General features: G+C 37.9%; 1 protein-coding gene across 4 annotated transcripts in view; it reads left to right on the top strand.

The window, feature by feature from the left end:
- The window catches only part of PIBF1 (progesterone immunomodulatory binding factor 1), a 267479-nt gene that overhangs the window by 70850 nt on the left and 176903 nt on the right, over positions 1 to 19726 (top strand). For all 4 annotated transcript variants that reach the window (XR_002725238.2, XM_023186443.1, XM_023186434.2 and 1 more), the window contains exon 10: positions 10835 to 10933. Coding sequence is in view for 3 of the 4 variants with exons in the window: in XM_023186443.1 (XP_023042211.1) it covers positions 10835 to 10933 (99 nt within the window). In the remaining variant the exon portion in view is untranslated. The remainder of the gene's footprint in view (positions 1 to 10834; positions 10934 to 19726) is intronic.

Genomic DNA, 19726 nt, shown 5'->3' with positions numbered 1-19726 from the left:
TCGCTCTGTCACCCAGGCTGGAGTGCAGTGGTCCCATCTCAGCTCACGGCAAGCTCCGCCTCCCGGGTTCAGGCCATTCTCCTGCCTCAGCCTCCCGAGTAGCTGGGACTACAGGCTAGTTTTTTTTTTTTTTGTATTTTTAGTAGAGACGGGGTTTCACCGTGTTAGCCAGGATGATCTCGATCTCCTGACCTCGTGATCCGCCCGACTCGGCCTCCCAAAGTGCTGGGATTACAGGCTTGAGCCACCGCACCCGGCCGACTCTAGCTTTTCTACCTCAGTAGTCTCAGAGTGATTGGTGATAAGGCATGGCCATTAGCTCCAGATTGCAGACTTTTTGAGACAGAGTTTCACTCTTGTCATCCAGGCTGGAGTGCAATGGCACGATCTCAGCTCATTGCAACCTCTGCCTCCCGGGTTCAAGTGATTCTCCTGCCTCAGCCTCCCAAGTAACTGGGATTACAGACATGCACCACTACGACCAGCTAATTTTTGTACTTTTAGTAGAGACGGGATTTCGCCATGTTGGTCAGGCTGGTCTGGAAGTCCTGACCTCGGGAGTTCACCCACCTCAGCCTTCCAAAGTGCTGGGATTACAGGCATGAGCTACTGCGCCTGGCCTAATTTCTGATCTTTTGCCAGATGTGGCAGCCCTGACCAAGCTCAAAAGTGCTTATCTGAGATCACACAGCTTTTTACTAGAGATGTTTCTCTGCTGTGCCCCAGATTTCACTCCCCTTAGCCCTCACAGTAGTAGAAGGAACCCTAAGCTGCTGAAGCCCCTCCAACAGTCTTCTGTGTTTTCACTAGGATGCCATTAAAAATAGTATCACTTTCGGCTGGGCGCGGTGGCTCAAGCCTGTAATCCCAGCACTTTGGGAGGCCGAGACGGACAGATCACGAGGTCAGGAGATCGAGACCATCCTGGCTAACACGGTGAAACCCCGTCTCTACTAAAAAAAAAAAAAAAATACAAAAATCAGCCGGGCGTGGTGGTGGGCGCCTGTAGTCCCAGTCACTTAGGAGGCTGAGGCAGGAGAATGGCGCAAACTCGGGAGGCAGAGGTTGCAGTGAGCTGAGATCCGGCCACTGCACTCCAGCCTGGGCGACAGAGCAAGACTCCATCTCAAAAAAATAAATAAATAAATAAAATAAAATAAAAATAATAGCACCTTCATTTTATACAATAAAAAATTTGAGGAAACATTGCTGTAATTATCAACCTTTAAATGAACATTACATTTTAATTTACATTTTCATATTTAGGTAGCATACTAACCATAGCTACTATTTATTGAGTACTTATTATGCATCAAGCATTGTACTCAACACTTCACATACATTGTAAAAAGAATCAAACACATTTTATGAAGTTTAGGTATTAATATCCCTGTTTTACAAGTAAGGAAATTGAGACATCAGCTGTGACTTGTCTGTGATTATTACAAATGTTTTGTTGGTAAAAACTAGATACATTTGACTGCAATGCAGTGCACACTCCCATTTAACTGGTTAGGGCTATGTAAACTGATCAAAGATTTCCTATCAGAACTATAATTTTTGAATGTAATTTACTTAAAATAGAAATTCTGTCTTTTTTATTATTATACTTAAGGTTCCAGAATACATGTGCAGAGCATGCAGGTTTGTTACATAGATACACACATGCCATGGTGGTTTGCTGCACCCATCAACCCATCATCTACATAAGATATTTCTCCTAATGCTCTCCCTCCCCTAGCCCTTCACCCCCTGACAGGCCCCAGTGTGTGATGTTTCCCTCCCTGTTTCCATGTGTTCTCATTGTTTGGCTCCCACTTATAAGTGAGAACATGCAGTGTTTTGGTTTTCTGTTCCTGTGTTAGTTTGCTGAGAACAGTGAAGAAACTCTGTCTTTTAAGAGAATTTGTAAACCACATTCCATACTTGAGGGCTGAGTATGGATCATTAGAGCTTTATAAAAGCATTTATAATTTTATGTATACACACACACGAAGTCTTTACTGTTTTGCCCAGGCTGGGTCTTGAACTCCTGAACTCAGGTGATCCTCCCCCCGACCTCAGCCTCCCAAAGTGCTAGGATTACAGGTGTGAGCCACCATTCCCAGACAAGCATTTATAATTTTTGAAGTTGGCAAAGAGACCTTTATTTTTCTTTTCTTTTTTAAGTTTATTTTGCTTTAAGTTCTGTGACACAAGTGCAGAATGTGTAGGCTTGTTGCATAGATATACAGGTGCCATGGTGGTTTACCACACCTATCAGTGGGTCATCTAGGTTTTAAGCCCCACATGCATTAGCTATTTGTCCTAATGCTTTCCCTCCCCTTGCCCCCCAACCCCCAATTGGCCCCAGTGTGTGTTGTTCCCCTCCCTGTGTCCGTGTGTTCTCATTGTTCAACTCCCATTTATGAGTGAGAATATGTAGTGTTTGGTTTTCTGTTCCTGTATTAGTTTGCTGAGGATGGTGATTTCCAGCTTCATATCCATGTCTCTGCAAAGGACATGATCTCATTCTTTTTTATGGCTGCATAGTATTCCATGGTGTACATGTACCACATTTTCGTTATCCAGTCTATCATTTATGGGCATTTGGATTGGCTCCATGCCTTTGCTATTGTAAATAGTGCTGCAATAAATATACGTGTCCATGTGTCTTTTTATAGTAGAGTGATTTATATTCCTTTCAGTATATACCCAGTAATGGGATTGCTGGGTCAAGTGGTATTTCTTGCTGTAGATCCTTGAGGAATTGCTACACTGTTTTCCACAATGGCTGAACTAATTTACATTCCCACCAACAGTGTGGAAGCATTCCTGCTTTTCACCAGCATCTGTTGTTACTTGATTTTTTAATAATCACCATTCTGACTGGCGTGAGATGGTATCATTGTGGTTTTGATTTGCATTTCTCTAATGATCAGTGATGATGAGCTTTTTTTATGTTTGTTGGCTGTATAAATGTCTTCTTTTGAGAAGTGTCTATTCATATCCACTATCAAGCCTTTGCCCCCCTCCCCAATACTACTCCAACAAAGATGTTTTTACCAAAGCCCCTAAGACCTTCATGTTGCCCAAATCCAGTAGTCGTATTCTGTTCTTACTGTTCTTGACCTTACTAGTAGTATGTAACACAGTTGATCACTCCCTACTCCTGGGAACACATTCTTTAGCTTCCATAATGTCACACACTATAAATTTTTCTCTTCCCCATTAGCTATACCTACTCATTCTCTTTGTTGGTTCCTCCTCATCTTCTTGACAACTTTTGCAGCTGCCTCCATGGCATTTCCACTTGGTTATCTATTAATAATATGCATCCTAATATGTTCAGAAGCAAATTTCTGTTCCATTCTACCTCCCAATTCTGCTCCACCTTCAGTCTCACCCAGATCAATTAAAGATAACTCTATTCTTCCACTTGCCCAGACCAAAAACCTGAAGTCATCTTTTTTCACATTCCATATTCTGTTCATTAGCAAATCCTTTTGGATTTATGATCTCTATCTCATGCATATTACCTTGGTTCAAGTCACCATTATCTCTTGCCTAAAAATTACTGCAGTAGCCTCTTAAGTGGTCCCCAGCTTTCTTCCTTGCCCTCTTCAGTCTCTTAGCACAGTTGTTGTTAAATGATAAGTCAAGTTGGATCACTCCTCTACTCAAATAAAAAGGCTCCCCATCATTAAACTTAGTAAAGCTTTAAATGATTACATTGGCCTGTGATACTATCTGATCAGTATTCAGTTACCCTATCCTCATTTAGGACTTTCTTCTGGTTACTCGCATAGTCATGCTGGGTTCCTGTTCTTTTACCTGTAGGTGTGCTCCTACCTCAGGTCCTTTGTATTCACAGTTTCCACTGCTTAACCATCTACTCCTGATGATACACCTGTTCTTGTGGTCTTTTCTGACTTTGTTCTATGTTGTCTTTGCTTTGTTTTTCCTTAAAGCACTTATAATCTATCAAAATACTACATAGTCATTTACTTTGCAGTTTTTTTCCTACTACAATGTGATCTCCATGAGAGTAGGAGTTTTCATGTATCGTTCGGTCCTGGACTCCCAAGTACCAGTGCCTGGTATGCAGTAAATGCTCAGTATACATAATACTTATTGAATGAAATAATGAATTGGTACTACTTTTTAGAAATTAGGTGGCTGTAGATGAAAACCTATTCAAAGGTTTATAATGGATTTGATCAGGACTGAGTGTAGTGACAGATATATAGTAGTTTACTCAGTTAACCGTCTACCAGATTCATTCTGTTTCATTTTGATATGTTACCTTTTATCCTGTCAGCTACTTTGTAAACCTTAACACATTAATGGATTTAAGCAAATATTTTGCATTTTTATACTTAAATTTTTTATAATTTTTCAACCATAATTTGGATTTGGTATTTACTTTGTGCCTAAGTTTTCATATCTAGAAACAAACAAACAGAAATCTGCTTGAGCACCAACTGTCTTCAGTCCATTTTATGCTGCTATAACAGGATACCTGAGACTGGGTAATTTTATAGTGAACAGAAGTTTATTGGCTCACAGGTCTGGAGGCTGGTAAGTGCAATATCTACGTGCTGGCATCTGGCAAGAGCTTTCTCACTACATTATCACATGGCATAAGGCAAGAAGGTGGGAGACAGAGCTGGGGGAGCCAAACTCACCCTTTTATAATGGCACCAGTCCCACCCTCATGGCCTAATCACCATTATTAGGTCCTACCTCTTAATACTGTTAGAATGGCAGTTAAATTTCAACTTGAGTTTTGGAGGACACAAACTTTTAAACCAAGGCACCAACTATAATAAAAGGATAGGAAAGTGTAGCATTTTCAGTCAACAATGATCTCAAAAAGTTTCTACTCTTAAAATGTGTAGCTTCTCCCAAGAAATTGTATTAAATAAGATTTCCACTTTGCTTATTTCATTTTTATGTCCTGTGATAAAGGTAAAACTACCAGTCATTGAATAGAAACAACATAATATACATACAACCCGTCTATTTTACGCCATCTTAAAATCAAAGGTATCACATATGGAAATGAGCAGTTTTATGTTGTGTCCAGGAAGACACTGGAGATAGAGACAGTAAATTCAAACACTTTTCCTATAAATAAGCCTGTCATATAAAACAGCCTATTTTAATCCTTTGTTGTTCTAACTAGAAAAATATATTTACTTCTATTAGCCAAAAATATTTTTACATGAAGACAGAAGGAAGAGTACAGATTGCTTAGTTACACCTGCTGAGCTCTTCTGACAGCCATGGTTTTTTTGTTTGTTTGTTTGTTTGTTTTTGTTTTTTCACTATTTATGCTTGGTAAATTTTAAGTTCTGAGGCATTAGGGATGTTTATTCAGGCTGAGACGTACTCCTCGCATTGCCAAACTGATTTGATACTGTTCAAATTTCAAAGGTTCCTAAAGTTTTTCTCATGACATTTTTCTTACCGCTTTTCAGATATAAATATAGATTTAGCCTATTGGTACTGTGAAATTTGTCATCTAGTAGTAGGAAAATACATTCTGCCCTGTTGTTACGAATGTTTTATAATGAAATTTTCAAGTTTCAGTTGTGAGCTACTGTTGAATAAACTTCTGTGTATTCAATTATCTGCTGCACAAATGGCACTATATTGTGTATGAACTGTGTCTATTTTATTAGAATATTAAAACCTTTTATTTAAGTAAATGATTAAGAACTTACCTCTTTAAGTTTCTCATTTGAATGTTACAATTTAAGTAACCATATCTCTTGGTTTGTCTAAGAAAGTACTGATTTATGCCTGTTTTGGCATAATTTTTAATAGCACCCTCTTTTATTCTAAAAAGTGCCCCAGGTTGAAAAATACATTATTTGAACACTCTAGTTATAAAAGTAGGATACTCACTTTCCCTTTGCATTTCACACAGTATTAAGATTTCTTTTCTTCAGTCTTTCCTCTCAGTATGTCTCCAAAACAACATAGGGTGGATGAGAGAAATACGTATGTGAATATGGGAGATACATAGAGTTGCTAGGAAACAACATGAAAGAATGATGAAAAACACAGTGTTGGAATCTAATGTTAACTTTATACAGGTATTTTAAGGATGATATATTCAGATTTTTGTATTTTGAAACATTTTCTTTGTTATAATTACATTTGATTATACACTTGGTTTGGGCTTTAAAACTTGAGCTTCATTAGCTTGTACATGCTGCAGATAGCTTCTATCAATTTTTCAAGTATCTCTTTTGAAGAACATTTGAATTCCTGTAATTTTTCCATAATTGTATTTCTGTTATATTTTCTAATGCATTTAACATTTAGAAATGGATTACTTATTAGTTATATGAAAGTTATTGTCTTACCTGTGGAAGGAATACATCTAGCGTTTTATCAAACAGTTTATTTTTTAAAGAGCATGTTACATACAGTGGGCCATAAAAGCTAATGTATAATATATTCACAATTCTTTCAAGGCTTATTTTGATTTCACATCTATTGGTGCCTTGAGGTGGTCATGTAATATAAATCTAATAGTGTCAGAATTTCTCAAGGAGAAAACATCTGTGAAGCAAAGGAAATTTTAAGAGGCAGCATAGTATAATTCACACCACAGACTCTGGAGCCAAATTGTTTGGGTGCACATTTGGGCTCCATAGCATACTTCTTGTGTGACTTTAAGCTAATACTTAACCTCTTTGTGTTTTAGTCTTATCATTTGTAAAATGGAGGTAATGATACAACTGCTTTGTGGGATCGTTGTGACAATTAAATGAGTTATGATATGTAAAGTGCTTAGAACGGCTTCTGGCACATGGTAAACAATATGCTGTTGCTATTATTGTCAGTGGAAGAATACATTCAGTTTATCTCTCTCAGACTTCATATGAAACCTGTGAATTGGTAATATTAAAGGAAGTTTTTGTTATAAGGAATTTTGCTGCTTTTTGCTAAAGAATGCAGGTTATGGACTGGATATGGAAGGTGTGGTACTTGATAAGGAGATTGGGATTACACAGAAATGTTACCCACAAACACCCGTGAAAGGACCTATTGGTAGAAGCCTCAGCTTCTGGTCCATTCCCCAGTTCATTTCTGTTTTCTCTTTCTGAATTGCTTTACCTATTTGTCCTTCAAGGCCCAACTTACATGTCACTTTTTAAAAATGTTTCACTTTATTCACCTACCTCTCTTACTCCGGTAAAGAATAATCAACTCCTCTTTGTGGCCATAGAATTTTGTTTATGCCTTAGCATAGCACTTCACATAGTACCCTCTAATCATACTTCAACATGCCTTAACATAGTACCCTCTAATCATACCTCCTTTCACAAGCCCTGATGTTAGCTTGTTCTAGGTTTTATTTCATTCCCTGTGTCTTGTTTTCATTTCTAATGTCCATTGTTGCAAGAAAGGAAGTATCAGGGACTGAAGCGTCTCTATCTACCAATTGAGCATTCGTGATTCATTAGTCCTGTAAATGTGATCTACTTGTAATTCTGCTGCCAAAATAACATATAGAATAATGAGGCTATATTTGAGAAATGAACATTGAAACCAGTTTGTGGTGATTTACTGACTAAAATATTTAGATCATTTAGAAATGAAAAATATATAAATGTTTAATATAGTTTGAGAATTTTATTCTATCTATAACATTAATTTTTCCTGTTTCAGTTTGAGAATAGATTATTTTTGAAGGTTGCAATCAGGATGGCATCAGAAAATAACAATATGTCATTTTTTGACAACTACTTTAGAATGTACTTCCGCTTATATAATAACCCACAGAAGTAGTTTATTTTCTTTTCAGTAAGAGTTACCTGTACTCCAACATTTCTAAAGAAACTGTTTTATTTCTGGCTTATAAACTGTTTTACTGACAAATATCTAATGGTTGACATTTTTAAATTTTTAAATTTGTTGTTAATATTGATGGCAGCAGTGGCCTATCTGGAGCAACTGCTGTAAAGATGCCAGCTGCAGTGGGGCACGCGCGGCCAGGGCTGCATGCTCCACTGAGCCGGCAGGAGCCAGAAACAGGCAGAAACCCAGACCCCTTCAAGTTGGAGAGGCGGGAGCCCTCCCAGGCGCGGCTGCAGCGGCCCAGCCGCAGCTGCGGACCCAGGCATTCCTTCACTCTCGTCGGCCTAGGGAGCCCTCTTCCCCCACAGACTCAGAAAGGCCTGTTCCCGCTGCCTGGCCTCTCCCTACTCCCAGCGCCCACTGTGATTTCGGAGCAAAGTTGAGGCCAAGCCTGGGAACTGTTGCAGGTGTGCCCGCTCTTGGGGCAGTGCTGACACCCCAGCCCTCTGCCACCTCGGCTTCCTCCAGACTTTGGACACTGACAAGCACGGGAGGGAGGCCAGCCAAAGTGGGGGATGAGGGCGGCTTGGTGCAGGCCTGCAGGTGCCCTTTGGCACTCCAGCCCAGGCGCCGGGTTACAACTGATTGATGACGGCAGGAGGCAGGCAGGCTCCTGGACAGAAAGGGGTGGGTCCCCGGTGAAGCCCCACCTCAAGCCAGGGGTGGCCTGGAGCATGGGAGCTGCGCCACCAGTTTCACAGAACAGAGTGAGAACTTAGGGTACTTTTTTCCCCCGGCCTACCCATTGTCACCTATGTACTTCCTCCCCACTGAAGCCCACAAAAACCTCGGGCTCTGGCAGAAGTCTGGACGTCAAAGAGGAGCTACCAACTGTGGGTCTCCTCTCAGTCAGGAGCTGAGCAGACATTGGGATGGCCTGCCTGCAGATAGGAGCTACCCACTCTGGATCTCCTGAGAGCTGTACTGCCGCTCAATAAAGCACCTCTTTGCCTTACTCATGCTCCAGTTGTCTGTGTACCTCATTCTTCCTGGACACAGGACAAGAACTTGGGACCTCCTTAATGGTGGGACTGAAAGAGCCGTAACACAAACAGGGCTGAAACACGCCCCTCACTTGCCACATTGCAACAAGACGAGAAGTGGGAAGGAGAGAAGAGCTGCAGCCCTTTGGGGAGCCCAGACCTAGGAGCTCCCTGAGCAAGGACTCTGACACCTGTTTGGGGCTCTGCAGTTCCTGGCATCTCCAGGCTTCCGGGCACTACTACATTCCCCAGTGCCAGCAGTGGAAGCAACTTTCAGTATGCCTGTCCGGTCACAGCCTCACAGGGAACCTGGAGCCAGCGCCTGGAGCTGCCTACCCCACTACAGCCTGTGTGCCCGGCTGTGTGCAGTGGTTGAATCCCGCACGCACTCACTTGCTCACGCACCCCTTGCTGCTCTGCACTTGGCTTGCCCTCAGCAGGTGTGTGATCCTGGCTAGTAGAGCTTAAGCCGAGTACAGCCTGTGAGGCCGAGTGGATGGAACAAGCCCAGTGGGCCTGAGCATAACTCGGACAAAGGCACCACTGGCCACAAAGGTTTCCAGCTGACAAAGTGACACCCCAAGGATCCTGTGACAATATCACCATGCAAAAGACTAGATTGAGTACTGGTACAGCAAGTATAAGTACTGAGCATTTCTATCCAATATTCAGTAGATAAGTTTATTAAAACTTTATGGCTTTCACGACTCCCTACTCAATTCTATATGAATAATAAAAAATAATAATTTTCAATCCCGTTTTTCATGAGAATAGTGTGGCATGATGTAAAAAGCCCTGGCTTTGGAGTAAGAAATAACTGGATTCAAATTATGGTCCTCTTAGACTGTGTGACTTGAGGGCTAGGTACATGAGCTCTCTAAACTTCAGTTTACTCAACTATAAAGTAGGTTATAAAATACAACATAAGGGCTTTGTAGGGATTAGGTGAGCAAAATCATTTATATTACATTCTTGTTATTTATGTTGTAACTGCTAGAGAAGGAGATTTTAAAAAAAAATAGGTGACTATCTGAAAGAAACTTATTGTTGGTATTTTTCTTGATTCAAAGTTTCATATTGATTAAAAGGCAAACATTTTGATCTTTGGAAGCTCATGGCTAGCTGTGTAATCTCCCAACTAGTCATTGTTATCTTCCAGCTTCCCTTAACTGACACTAAATGTATTTTTTCTATCAATTTCAGTTCCTTCCTGCTGTCCTCTCAACTGTTAAATATATGACTTTTCCAATACCCTAGCCTCGTACTTCCTTGAGCCCTACATAAATATTGACCTTCATCTCAGCTCTACTTAATTTAGCCATACTGATTTTCATACCCTATCTTGTTAGCCACCAAAATTCTGCCACTGAAAAGTTCTGTTCTACCTCCAAATCACCATTCTCCAGTCTTCCATCTTGCTTGTACGACTATTACACTTTGACTTAATCTGTCATATCTTATCAGGACCTCTAATTCTTTGTCCCTGCTGCTTTATCCTGTCTGTCAGCCTGTGTTTCCTTCCCTTTCCTTCCTATATAACTGAGACTTCAAGGTTCTTCATTTCAACGATTCTCTTGCTCGTATCCCAAACCGCACTTTTATTTTGATTATCCACAATATATCATTCACTTAAAATATTTTGTGGGACATTTATTAACCTCCCAAAACCTCAGTTTTCTAGTAGATAATATATGAGTAATTACACCTATCTCATTGGCTTCTGGTAAGGAATACATAAATTACATACAAACTGCTTAGCCTATCCTTTGACCCATGCTGAGAAGGGTGGTGTGATATCGAGATAGACCATATTTGCACCTATACTGGTGTATCCCGCTCTTCAAGACAATCAAGCCAGGCAGGTTTATATAGTGTACACTTTGGGTCCCCAACTTCTCAGATGGGTCCTTAAGATTGTCAGATAGTCCATCTTTAAGAAAGAACATAGATAAATCACACATTTGAAGTAACTGAAATGCATGTTTAAATTTTAGAAATCTCCGAGAAGCAAGGGATAATGCTGTGGCTGAAAAGGAACGGGCAGTGATGGCTGAAAAGGATACTTTAGAAAAACATGATCAGCTCTTAGACAGGTAAGCATCATTAAAATAGAAATGTTAAAACTTGAACCATTATTGTTTCTGTTACGTATTCATTTAGAAAATGTATTTTAAAGAGAATAATTTTCATTTCAATTGAGGTATAATTTATATGCTTTATTTTTTTCAATATGCAATTATTGTATATGTTGACAATGATGTATAGAATAGTTCAATTACTCTAGAGTTACCTTATGGCCCTTCAGTCCTTCTTAATCACTACTACTCAAGAGGCACCACTTTCTGATTTCTGTCACCATAGATTAGTTTTGCTCCTCTTAGACTAAAAATACTCTGTGTCCAGGTTCTTTCATTCCACTTCGTTGTTGTATCAGTAGTTCATTCCTTATTATTGCTGAGTTTGAATATATTTTATTCACCTGTCAATGGTCATTTTGGTGGTTTCCAGTTTGTTACTATCATGCATAAAGCTGCCATATAATTTTTTGAAAGTGTATTTTTATTTATCTTGGCTAAATACCTAGGAGTGGCATTAAAGATCATCAGGTAGATGAATGTTTTACTTTTTAAAAACCTGCCAATGGTAACACCAAAGTGATTGTACCATTGTATAATCCCTAGGTTTTTTTGTTTATTTTTTCAGAATCTGTATATTCTAAAGTATGTGTGTTGGAAGGAGAGTATCAGAGAGAATGATATATCTTTAATTTACCAATAGAACATGATATTTATTTTTAGTAGCCTTGTTAAAAGTAAAATAACTGACGGGCATTATGGTAAATATCATTACTTCATTAAACATTCTACACTTTCAATTGTTTGACTATATAGAGCGTAAACAGTGGCTACCTTATTTTTTTAACTTTTCATTTTGAAATCATTTCAGAAAAGTTGCTAAAATGGTGTCAAAGTTTCTGCCTACCCTTCACATACTAATAAACTTTTGAAATTAAGTTCAATGGATCTTTTAATTGTTAAATGAAGACCAGATTAATTTGAGATATAAGCAATATATAAAACTAAAATTTGAGGCAAGTCTTCATATAACTAACCCGTTGTAAAAATCTTTTAGAATGGCTCATATTGTGATACTTCTGAATTCACATCAACTTTATAAACTTGGCCTATGGAAGAATTTTAATAAATGTTATATTGAAGAAGTCGTTCCTATAATGTGGAAGTATGTCTTACTCTCAACATCATGGTGTCGGGCTAGACACAGTGACTCATGCCTATAATCCCAGCACTTTTGGAAGGCTGAGGCAAGTGGATAACTTGAGGCTAGGAGTTTGAGACCAGGTTGGGCAACATGGTGAAACCCCATCTCTACGAAAAATGCAAAAATTAGCAGTGCGTGGTGGTGCATTCCTGTGATCCCAGCTACTCAGGAGGCCGAGGCATGAGAATCACTTGAACCCAGGAGGCAGAGATTGCTGTGAGCGGAGGTCATACCACTGCACTCCAGCTTGGGCAACAGAGTGAGACTCTGTCTCAAAAATTTTTTTTTTTAGTTTATCAAAAAAAAAGTAAAGGTCATAGTATAAAAGATCATGGTATATAAATCAGCTCCTTTCATTAGAGTTCCTATAAAGCCTTCATGTTTTATATTTCATTATGTGTAACCCTTCCACTTACAAAACTATGTGATGTCCCCTAAAGATTCATTTGACTTTGTATTGATGTTAGTTTTTAATGTATAGTTTTAGGAGTGTATATTTTTAGGGATGGCTCTAGAACAAGATTTATGGGCAAACTGATAAGGTTTAAAAGAAAGCATAAGATATTACCTAGTAAATCAGAACTTATATTCTTCACCTAATAGCTACTGTATGGTTTTGTAAAGTTGGAGAGAATAGTAAATCTGACCATAAAATTGACCAATTTATATTTATCACAAGCTCTTTTATGTCCTACACTCTTAACCTAAATCCTTCTTATCCTACTTGTCCATACATTTGCAGCTGATATTCACCTGAAGGCCATGCAATACTCTAATACCTAAAAGTATCTGTTAAATAATAGAGGATTCAGTTATTTAATGTTTGTAAAGCACTTAGAACAGTGCCTTCCTGTAATAACGACTATTATCATAAATAATTTGTCCAATTTAGTTTTGTTGTGAAACTTTATTAAATGTTATTCTTCACAAGTTGATATCTTTCTAATGAATTTTCCACTAAAATTTTAGATAAACTGGAAGACCTCATTTTCAAACTGCCAGATAAGAGGAATCTTATTTATTCATAATTCTTTGAAGTCATAGTAAAGCCTTGCTTATTCAGAGCCTAATTTTCAGCCAACCTTAAATATTTATGATGGTTTTAAAATCAAGACAAGGAAAAAAAAGTGTTTGTAGATACCACTAAAAATAACCCTTGAGCAGCAAATAGAGCTAATGCTCAGGACTGTAAAGGACTTTACAGAACCAATTTATTACTTATGGAAGTAATAAATTGATAAACTTGATTTCCTACAAATGGAAAATATTGGTGTGGCATTACTGCCATAAGGAAAGTCAAAAAACAAATGCATATGCAATCTTGGAAAAAATATTTTGCAATATCTGTCACAGTCATGTCATTAAATTCATATTAAAACTATCCCTATTTTCAGCTGGGCATGGTGGCTCATGCCTGTAATCCCAGCACTTTGGGAGGCCAAGGCAGTTGAATCACCTGAGGTCAGGAGTTCAAAACCAGCCTGGCCAATATGGCAAAACCCTGTCTCTACTAAAAATGCAACATATTAGCCGGGCATGGTGGCACATGCCTGTAATCCCAGCTACTTGGGAGGTTGAGGCAGGAGAATTGCTTGAACATGGGAGGCGGAGGTTGCAGTGAGCTGAGATTGCACCATTGCACTCCAGCCTGGGCAACAAGAGTGAAACTCTGTCTCAAAAAAAAAAAAAAAAGCCTGTTTTCCACTAAAAACCAAAAAGTTGATAATACATTGTATTTGCGTGGATATGGAAAAACAGGCAATCTTAACATTGTTAGTGGGATTTTAAATTGGCACAAATAATATGGAGAGTAATTCAGTAATACCTATCAAAAGTACAAATGCACATAGCTCTGTGTGTGTGTGTGTGTGTGTGTGTGTGTGTGTGTGTATGAAATGTATGTATGTGAGACGGAGTCTCACTCTGTTGCCCAGTCTGGAGTGCAGTGGCACAGTCTCCGCTCACTGCAGCCTCTGCCTCCCTGTTTCAAGCAATTCTCGTGCTTCAGCCCCCTGAGTAGCTGGGATTACAGGCACGTGCCACCACACCCGGCTAATTTATGTATTTTTAGTAAAGACGGAGTTTTGCCATGTTGCCCAGTCTGGTCTCAAATTCATGACCTCAAGTGATCTGCCTGCCTCAGCCTCCCAAAATGCTGGGATTACAGGCTTGAGCCACTACACCCAGCCACACATTGCTCTTGATCAAGAAATTTTATTTCTAGTACGTTATCCTGCAGGTATACTTGCTAGGTTCAAAATGCTATATATACCACCTTATTTCCTGTAGCATAGTTGACATTTAGGCAGTAGTTAAAAGAATTGTAATTCATGAAAACACTTACAGAATACAACAATGTAGTTGTACAAAAGGATGTAAGTGGCTCTTTATATCAGGACCAGGAAAAATCTATTAACATTTATTGCTTCTGGAGAAGGAAATTGGGTGTTGGGTGGTTGGTGGACAGATAAAGATTTTGTACCTCATAAATATGTATCCTCTTTTGTACCTCATACATATTGAAACTTACAATGTGTTTTTTTCTTTTTTGTGTATTTTTAATTAAATTTAAACAAAGAGTGATTATTAAGAATTCTTACATACAAGTTTCAAATCATAGTTACTGAGAAACTAAAGAAATTACGTTTTTAATACTCCTGGTGAACAATGGGAATGAATAAAGGGAGTCAACAAATGCCATCTTGTTTTCATAAAAGGGAAGAAGATACTAGATTCTTGCAACTATTAAGGAACATATTGGTAGATTACATTACATGTCATATTTTGATAGATTATACTCTGATGTAATAATTTGATGCAATCTTATATAAACTTTAAGCAAATCACTTGACTTTTTTTAACTATAATGGATGTAAATACTTTGATGAACCTTTGTTTTTTCCATCTTCAGATAGGTGTGATGATTCTAACCATTTAGGATTGCTTTGAGCCTTAGATACAATATATTTTAAGTGTACGGCATAGATTATGCTCAGTAAGCAGCCATGCTTGCAGTGGTTTTTAAGATTGCTATTGAAAGAAGCAAGTATCACCAAAAGTTGGGATGGGTTCTCTAAGAATAAATCAAAGAAGACTACATTTCAATTTTTAAGAGACATATTGCAGCGGTAAAGCATGGAAATGAGTTAGATAGGAAACAAGGGATTTGATAAGACTTTCCATGACATCCTTTTAAACAATATGGGGAAAATACGGGGACAGTTCAAGGCCAGGTAAATGGATTAGTAACTGTTGAAGGGCTTTATCCAAATGTTGTTAGAGAATCATTAATTAAGAAGTGGGTATATGATGCTCATCTGTAATATCCTGCAGTACTATATTTCTGCATTTTTGTCAGTGATTTCAGGAAAAATTAAAACTACGTTTAACAAAGTTGATATAAAACAGAGAAGAATAACAAATTAATTGAATAATGAAGTAAGGATCTAATCTTTTCAGGGAGAATTAATGAACTGAATGAATTTTAATAGGAATAAATGTAAGATCATGCAGTTGGGTCCAGAAAACCTATGGTTTATAGGTTTTATAGGCTTAGACGTGAAATGTGAAAATGACCTGGAAGGTTTCAATATGGAGATATTATCCTACAGTAATAGAAGTTATATGTAGAATGTGATCTGTAATTACCTCACCTATAGAATTATGCTGATACCTGGGCACCCAAGCTTTAAACTAAAAGGTTTTCAGAGGAATATAGCCATAACTGCACAAAGATTCAAAAGTGCCCTATTAGTGATAGGCTATAACTACCTACAAATATTTTAAGCGTTCACATATGAAAGAGCTAGATTTCTTACTTGGCAAGACCTAAAGTAGTAGAATAGGGATCACTGGATGATCACTGCAAGAAAGTGTAAAGATAGTAGGACTTTTCAGAATGCCTTAGCATCTAACACATTCTCTATTAGTAGTATTCAGGCATAAGCCAAATTCAGTAGAAATGTGCTTGTAAATATTGAAGCATCAAGTGGGCAGCTTGATGAGTTTAAAGCCCCCTTTCATCCTGATGTGACAACCATGTAAAAGAGTTGATACGCTCACTAAGTTACCATGCAAAAGAAATGGTGAACCCAAGCTCATTATGAGAATATTATTTAAAAGATTTCTGTAGTTCACTTTCCTCATGTTTTTTTAGAGGTGTGTGTGTGTGTGTGTGTGTGTGTGTGTGTCAGCAGAGAGAGAATCTACTGAAGTTATTTTGAGTATAGAGTGCCTATGTTGCCTATGTGTTTAAACTCATATATTTTGGGAATATCGTATATATTTTGTATATAGTGAAACTTAAGGAAAAATATTGTTTTATTTTTCAGAGTTTAAATTTTTAATATTCAAATATGTGATGCTGGCTTCCTTTGTCACTTCCTATGTTTTAATCTTTATGTGGAATGTGATTACCCTGAATCATGCTTAAGTAAAGCCTCTGGCATGCCTATACATAATGTTCTAGTCAGGTATAATTAGCCTCATCTTTTTCATTTATGTTAGAAGTTTTTATTATCAAATGCCATATTTTTATGGTTAAACAACCTGTGTTATTATAAAGAGAAATGTATGGAAACGGCGTGCCATTTTTCAAATGAATGAAAATGGCTTTTTACTCAAAGACTTTACTTTTTCTACAAAGGAAAGTACTTTTCTCAGGCAAATAAAAGATCCATCTATGTCCCAATTCAGGCTGAACAATTTGATAAGTAACAAATACCCAGTTTTCGTGAACATGAACAGTTGTTACGTCATGTTCTGTTGCTTTGAATCCCTGCGTGCACTCCTAAGATTGTTTCTGCCAAAAAGTGGAAATTTTAAAATTCACTGTTTGTAGTAGCATAAATTGAATACACTGTTACATTTGTGGGCTACTACATAGAATCCTATGTTTGGATCTAAAATGTAAGGTTGCAATTCAAAATTAATTTTAATAGTAAACTTTTTTCAGTTATGGTTTGTTTTATATAAAAAAATATGTTCTATGCAAGGTACAGTGGCTCACACCTGTAATCCAGGCACTTTGGGAGGCCAAGGTGAGAGGATGACTTGAGCCCAGGAGTTTCAGACCAGCCTGGGCAACATAATGAAACCTCATCTCTGCAAAAAATGTAATAATTATTATATATAAGATATATATTATGTACATATATATTATGTATTTTAAAGTAATTTTCATTGTAAGTATTTTTAAATGAATATTGTTTGAAATTATGTTTTCAATCCCAATTCTCTGGTAAAGGTAGGAATTTTGTCCTCGTTTTATACTGGTACAAGGCCAAAGCAAGAAGGCATGCAAAATGAGATGAGCAGAGTACGTGATTTTTATGTCATATTGGTCTAGTTTAAAGTTTGATAAAGAAACCAGCTGTCCTAAATTTCCATTCAGTGTTTTTTTTTTTTTTTTTTTTCGTATTTCTATATACTTTGATCTTTATATTTTAATCTGCTACCAGGCTAGAGTGCAGTGGCATGATCTCGGCTCACTGCAGCCTCCACCTCCCAGGGTTCAAGCAGTTCTCATGCTTCAGCCTACTGAGTAGCTGGGACTACAGGTGTGTGCCACCACACCCGGCTAATTTTTGTATTTTTGGTAGGTATGGGGGTTTCGCCATGTTGGTCAGGCTGGTCTCAAACTCCTGTCTTCAAGTGATCAGAAAAAAATGCAGCAATCGTTGAAGCCAAAAATATGGCAATAGAATAAGATGGCAAAAACTGATGAGAGAAACTATATATGAAAATGATAGTACAGAAATAAAAAGGAATGAAAGAGAAATAGTATTTGGGGTCAGGGAAGTTCTGGAAAACCATGTTGGTAATTTGAGGCTGGATGTTTATAAAACAGAAAAAAGAATAAAGTGATGAAAACAGAGAAAAAGTAATTGACATGGAGGACAGACAGTATATATTCACCTTCAGTGTGCCAAGGGAAGAAAACAACAAAATGGAACAGGAAAAAAAAAAAAAAAAACATTTAGAGATACAATAGAAGAAAACATTTTCTGAAATAAGGAATCTGCAATTTAGAAGAATTCATCACGTTCTGGGTAGTGGGAAGAGGATGGGAAACAGCAATGTCGTAAATCTAAGTGAAGTTACAGAACATGAATGTTAAAGGAATAGAATTAGAAGTATCTGGGCAGAATAAGTAAGTCAGAATAAGTAAGTCATTTACTAAGGAAAAAATAAGTCTAAGCTGCATGCAGTGGCGTACCTATAGACCCAGGTACTCAGGAGGCTGAGGCGAGAGAATCGCTAAAGTCCAGGAGTTGAGGACCAGCCTAGGCAACATAGTGAGATGCCTATCTCAAATAAACAAATTAATTAATTTATTTGAGCTCAACGTTTTCTTCCGTAATAATGCTTTATTCATTTAGCAATATTTATTAACCACCAAGCACTATTTTCAGGCACTGTGATTAAGGGTTTAACAAGATGAAAGGCTCTCTGTCTTAATGAAACTTGTATTTCTGTGATGTAAATCAGAAAATATACAAATAACAAAATAAATAATTTTTAGAGAGTAGCAATTATTTGAAATATATGAAATAGGGTATGATTCAGGGAGGTGTGCAGTCTGAAAGATGAGAAGGAACCAGTCATGTGAGGTCCCATGAAACATATTACATATGGCCTTCCTGAAAAACCTATTGGAAATTGTAACTTCACTGAAGAAAGAAAGAGTCAAAGAACTCATGGATTGAGATGTCAAGGTAAAGAAGAACTGGCAGTGAACATTTAGTGTAAAATGTAATCTTAATGACCTTTATCATTTTGGTTACAAAACATTGTAATCATAATTGTTAACAAGAAATTATAACATAAAAATAATAGTAGAGGCAAAATAGCAGAAACTTGCAACTAAAATTAGGGAATTGATGGTAAGAGAAATAGTGTCTGTACATATTACATATATAATGTTCTCAAATTTCATGAAATAATAGTTTTATGAAGAAATGTATGTTTTAACATATCACTTAAAACTATAAATGGAACAGACTGTATATTTTGCATAGTACCGGAGGAGGGGGAAAACAAATCAATCACAGGCTATGTAACAAAGGACAGATAGCAAAGCAAACACCAAAGAAGTAAAAAAACAGAGACCATAAATTATGATGGAAGAAGGCTAAACACATCTTTTCTTTTCTTTCTTTTTTTTTTTTTTTTTTTTTTTGAGACGGAATCTTGCTCTGTCGCCCTGGCTGGAGTGCAGTGGCCGGATCTCAGCTCACTGCAAGCTCCGCCTCCAGGGTTTACGCCGTTCTCCTGCCTCAGCCTCCCGAGTAGCTGGGACTACAGGCGCCCGCCACCTCGCCCGGCTAGTTTTTTGTATTTTTTTTTTTTAGTAGAGACGGAGTTTCACCGTGTTAGCCAGGATGGTCTCGATCTCCTGACCTCATGATCCGCCCGTCTCGGCCTCCCAAAGTGCTGGGATTACAGGCTTGAGCCACCGCGCCCGGCCAACACATCTTTTCTAATAGCAGTTGTAAATGTGACAAACACACCGTGTATATAGGAAAAGAAATACAGTTGGGGTCAAAAATAAAACTTCTTCCACATTAGTAAGTGACTCAGGGCCGGGCGCAGTGGCTCGTACCTGT

Source organism: Piliocolobus tephrosceles, chromosome X (genome assembly GCF_002776525.5).
Source record: "Piliocolobus tephrosceles isolate RC106 chromosome X, ASM277652v3, whole genome shotgun sequence".
NCBI classification, from domain to species: Eukaryota; Metazoa; Chordata; class Mammalia; order Primates; family Cercopithecidae; genus Piliocolobus; species Piliocolobus tephrosceles.
Note: the sequence above shows the minus strand (reverse complement) of the source record. Positions and strands in the feature narration are given on the sequence as shown.